Genomic DNA, 4,793 nt, shown 5'->3' with positions numbered 1-4,793 from the left:
TGCGCGTACTTTAAACTTGGGACGATCGACACGAAGCATAGCACTGCACTATCGCCAGCCCCGAAAGTGGAGGTAGTCCGAAGACGGCTCCAATTATTCAAGGACAACTCCATTCGTCCAGGATTTAGCACTCTAACCAAGGATTCAAATGCAAGATGTTTCCTTAAAAAGACCTTCCAACGGCTTCTCCCGCGTTTTCGGGCCTGTGCTGTAGGCTAAATCGCACGAGAAGCTCCATCTTGCTCGCAACTGCCCCTCATCTGGAATTTTAGCGTCGAATCCACCACGGTTGGTAACATCGTATTGTGGGGGATTCAGTAGGGTTGATAGGCTTTGTGGGTTGATTACCGACGCTTGTTTTTACATGCAAGTGAGTTGTTGGATAGACTTAAGTTAAGGTATGTAATGGCTCTGCATCCGGACTGGATGGACTCGGTTTGTTTCGGTCAACGGCCATTACCCTCGTTTGCCATTGCTTTCCAGTCGTTCATTCAGTCGTTATCGCGCACCAATAATCACGATGTATCTTTCCAAGACCGCAGTCTTTAGCCTGTTGCAGGCCGGTCTCACCTGTGCCGCTGCCATTTCCTCCACTATTGAGAAGAGAAAGGCTGAGACTAATGCCACCTTGGTTGCGTACGGCACTAACTCTTCGTCGTGGCCTATCGCCTATGGAATTGATGATGGTAAGCACTGCACGCGCATAGTCATCTAGTGTTGCACGGTTCCATTGCTAACAGCCGATTTCCAGGATACCTTTACATCACTCAAACTCCCGACAACTCGTCCGCCAACCTTGAGCCCATGCTTTGGAACCTCCCTTCCATCACCGGCCAGAACTGGAAGGTCAACGGAACTTTCGTCAACGGCACTTCTGCTGGATACCTCAGTATCACCGACAGCGAGGACCGTGCCATGGGTCTGACCTCTGAGGTTCCTGTGGTTAGCGTCAACCAAAGCACCTACGGTTGGGCATTGTTCGCTACCCAGCTTGTCTACAACAACAACTCGGAGCTTCAGGCTCAGTTCTGGGCCAAGCCAACCGACACCCAAGATATCTACCTTTTGTTCTGGAACGAAGACCAGACTGTCTCTGAAGGCAGCTTCCCCGTGGTGGTTAAGGGTGTGGAGGACTCTTGAGTCAGAAAGTTCACAGAAAATATTGTTGATGGGTTTAGGTGGACCTTTCTCTTCCGGATCTAACAGGAAAGAATTCTGGAGCTTTGGGACAGATACAGACATTAATGGTGATTCGCACTAATTCCGATTGCATTTTGCCATGCACGGTGTAACTTTTTGTCACTCTTGCATGTCATAAATGTCGGTACCTGGATGAATGTTTTGCTTTAAAGTGCGCTGGTCCAATTTCCATCCAAACTTTCACACATGTATATTGACTCGGAAACACTCATGTACAGAAAGGTTGAGCAACTTACCTAGTTATGGGCAAATGTAATCTGCACGGAAGTGACCTTGTGTGAAGGGTGTTGTAGCTCTGCTCCTGTAGTGCGTGGTGCGCTACCAAGGGGTTGCACGCCGAGACGTATCATGGTCTTTTCACCTGCTGCCTAAATCTTCTGGGACTCTCAAGATGTACGACCAGCAGAGCCAGCCTGGTTAAAACCTTTGAAAAAGGGGGTTCGTATTTAGGGTTCGGTACCCGAAGCCAATCAGCGCCAGCGCTGAACCCCAAACATCACCTTGTGGTAAGGAGCTAGCTGGCTAACCATTGTGTTTCTGCACCATTCCTTCAGATTCATAGGCCATACATGGAAGGCCATCGGAGATCGACTTTTCACCCATCCATGGATATTTAAATCGCCTCTCGAGGCCCAACTCTTCCAAACCTCGTTCTGTTTCTTTCATCTCAATCTCATCCAACTTCAGCTCAAAGCTATCCACATTTCCAACCCCACAGCAGTACACAGTTGAATGTACTAGAGCGACTCTGTTTTCTGAGGACTCACTCATATGCTCACTGCGTTTCCTGTCAGTATTACCCCGTCATTGTTATTGACTGTCGTTGTACTAGTTGTCCTTATCGTCATTCTCGTCGTTGGCTTTATCGACGTTGCCTCTGAATCCCGACGGTGGCCTTCGATGAAGACAGAAACTGCTCAGATTAGAGCTGCGCTGACGCTGGAAAGGCTTTAGGTCACCCAATTTCAGAATGTCTTCCGCGGTTACTCTTCGGGCGCTCACCCAGCAGGTTTCTGCTGCCATCTCTGCCACAAAGGACCTGGCCGTTGGCACGTTCGCCATCGGCGGCGAGATTCCTATCGAGCAGCCTCAAGCCGAAAAGAACGAGGACAAGGTCAAGGTGCCATCTGCCCCTGTCGTACTTCGATGGGACAATCCGTCGGATCATCCCGGTCCCAATCGCGTCTCTTTCCCAATCACCTCAGATGTTGATGCCAGGGGATTCGACCATCTGCTCAAAGTTTCTGAAAAGGCCACGTTCGGTTTGAATGGGCGACATGAATTCGATGAGACTTATCGTAAGGCGCAGAAGCTTGGTGCTGATGATTTCTGTACTACATTCTCCCCGTACGAGACAGGCATCGTCGATGTTGTTAGCCAGGTCCTTCTCCCTAGTATACAGACGGCCGAAGACTCGCGGTCTATCCGCGCTGAGTTGTATAATATGAATGTGAGTACACGGTAGCCAGGGCAGACCTCGAAGTACCTGACTAACCCAATCAAAGATCTACTCGGGACCATCGGGCAAGTTCAAAGCACACGTCGATACCCCTCGTTCGAGCTACCAGATAGGCTCACTTGTCGTGTGTCTTCCTATGAACCACGAGGGCGGAGAGCTCGCTGTCAGGCATGATGAGAGAACCGAGGCTTTTGACTGGGCCAAGAAGTCAGGAGAGTCCTCAATCCAGTGGGCAGCCTTCTACAGCGATTGTGAGCACGAGGTATTCGAGGTGAAGTCCGGCCACAGGGTTACGCTCACATACAATCTTTAAGCGACTCCTGGAAATGGAGCTCTGGCCGGTCAACCGTCTGCTTTCAATCCTGCCTCACTGTCGCTCTACAGCCAGGTCAAGGCCATGGTCACATCCGAGAAGTTTCGGGCCAAACACAGAATATTCGGGGTCTACAGCACACATGCCTATCCCCATACCGAGGAGGAGCACGGCCTTCCATTCTGCCTCAAAGGAATTGACATGGCGCTCTACGAAATCTTCACGAGCCTGGGTTTGGAGGTTCATTTGTGTGCCATTCTCGAAAGGCCTATGCACTCGTGGAGGGAGACAGCCTTGGATGACGGGGAGTTTTCAGATGGCGAAGATGTTGATACCGTCACTGACAGCCGTAGTGAGACCGAGTCTGATCACAGTAGCGAGGAAGACGATTATTATGATCCCGAGAGAGTCGTCGGACATATTGCTAGACTTTATGCCAGCGATTGCACGGTAGATGACGAGGGGAGGACAACGGTCCAGGAGCTTATTGAATGCACAATAGGCTCAGGATGGGACAAGGAAAAGATTGTGTGGTTGAATAAGAACAACGGCGAGTCCAGACTCCAAGTGTCTTACGTTGCGGTAAGTTGCTCAAGTCACTGTGTGATATTGACTTTATACTGACACCTCCAGTATGGAAATGAGCCGTCCTCGGGGCAGATCTATTCCTACTTCGCGATGGTTGTCGAGGTCCCGCGTAAGAGGGCCATCGACGGCGACGACAAGGCAACTCACAAGCGGGTACGCGAAGACTAGTGCCACTGCACCGACAGGCGACCATAGAGTTCATCTATTGACTCGCTCGTATTGTTCTGTCGTATTCGGCTGTAGCCTTTAAGTGCCATCACCATCCTCAGCTCGTTTCGTCTTCGTCCTCGATCTAGCTGTGATTCCAGTTGTGTTTGGCACTAAGGAATTACACCCGCGCGAACGGGTACCACAAGGCAACCGCCCATCTATAGCAAGTTTTAGTTCAAAGAAGTAAATAAAATAGTCATGCCTCAAAGGCTCAAGGTTTTAGAAACATGAAGGAATTGGCATGGAATGGTTGGGTCTGCTTGCTGTACGGGACTTGTGGGTATCAAATGATGATAGCATTTGCTTTAGTACAACAAGTAAGGTCTTTCATTTAGTCTTCCATAGTTCCTCAATGCGTTCATGTGTGCTTGGCCACTGGTATTCGTTTTCCATCTTTCGGGCGGTTTACGATTGTTAACTCCAAGTTGAGGCCTAGCATAGTGCATCACGGGTCTGTCTATTGGATTCGTGACCTCAATCCAAATGCAACGGTGTCGCCGTCTATGATAAGTCAGGGTTCTGCCGGCATTCATATGCCCTTGGGAGGCTCATTCTAAAACGATGCAAAGCAGCACATGCGATATAATCTGCGTACCTACCCAAGTCTTTACGACCAATTAAGCGACGGAAATGCATTTTTTCGCGTTGGCGGTTCAGTGTTCAAATTTCTAATGTGAAAATGCGTGTGCTCAATTTCTCCACAATCTTGTCCGCATCAAACATGAGCCCCCGCATATGCTCGTGCACTCTCTGTGGCTGGGCCATCGTCGATGCACCTGGCAACGTATCCTGGTTGAATCAGTTCCGTGGTCGTGAGTGCGTTGGTCTTTCTTGCTCGGTGGGAGGCTGACTTTACTCAAGTCTCGAACAACCCACAAGGAATTATTCTTACGGGTGTTGGCTTATACGATGATCCGGGAAGTGGCGCCTTCATTGCCCCTGTCGACCCTAACAGTCGATGGGATGACTCCGGCTATGATAGTCCCGAGGACGACCAATTTGGCGCAATGAGCCAGGGTGAAG

The 4,793-nt window shown here is 49.9% G+C and overlaps 2 protein-coding genes across 2 annotated transcripts; both read left to right on the top strand.

Annotated features, from left to right (window-relative positions):
* Nucleotides 1-520: 520 nt before the first annotated feature.
* Nucleotides 521-1,140, top strand: CGGC5_v012903 (uncharacterized protein; the record flags this gene model as incomplete). Its single annotated transcript, XM_032036526.1, has 2 exons — nucleotides 521-686; nucleotides 752-1,140. The coding sequence occupies 2 exons, from the start codon at nucleotides 521-523 to the stop codon at nucleotides 1,138-1,140; spliced, it is 555 nt and encodes a 184-aa protein (XP_031884482.1).
* Nucleotides 1,141-2,170: 1,030 nt separating this feature from the next.
* CGGC5_v012902 (uncharacterized protein) lies at nucleotides 2,171-3,728 on the top strand (the record flags this gene model as incomplete). The annotated part of the gene is made up of 4 exons (XM_066152770.1): nucleotides 2,171-2,650; nucleotides 2,706-2,910; nucleotides 2,974-3,554; nucleotides 3,606-3,728. 4 exons carry the CDS (start codon nucleotides 2,171-2,173, stop codon nucleotides 3,726-3,728), a joined length of 1,389 nt encoding a protein of 462 aa, XP_066007924.1.
* Between the last annotated feature and the right edge of the window lie 1,065 nt (nucleotides 3,729-4,793).

Source organism: Colletotrichum fructicola (genome assembly GCF_000319635.2).
Source record: "Colletotrichum fructicola Nara gc5 chromosome Unknown KSG_Nara_v1_contig07, whole genome shotgun sequence".
Taxonomy (NCBI): domain Eukaryota; kingdom Fungi; phylum Ascomycota; class Sordariomycetes; order Glomerellales; family Glomerellaceae; genus Colletotrichum; species Colletotrichum fructicola.
Note: the sequence above shows the minus strand (reverse complement) of the source record. Positions and strands in the feature narration are given on the sequence as shown.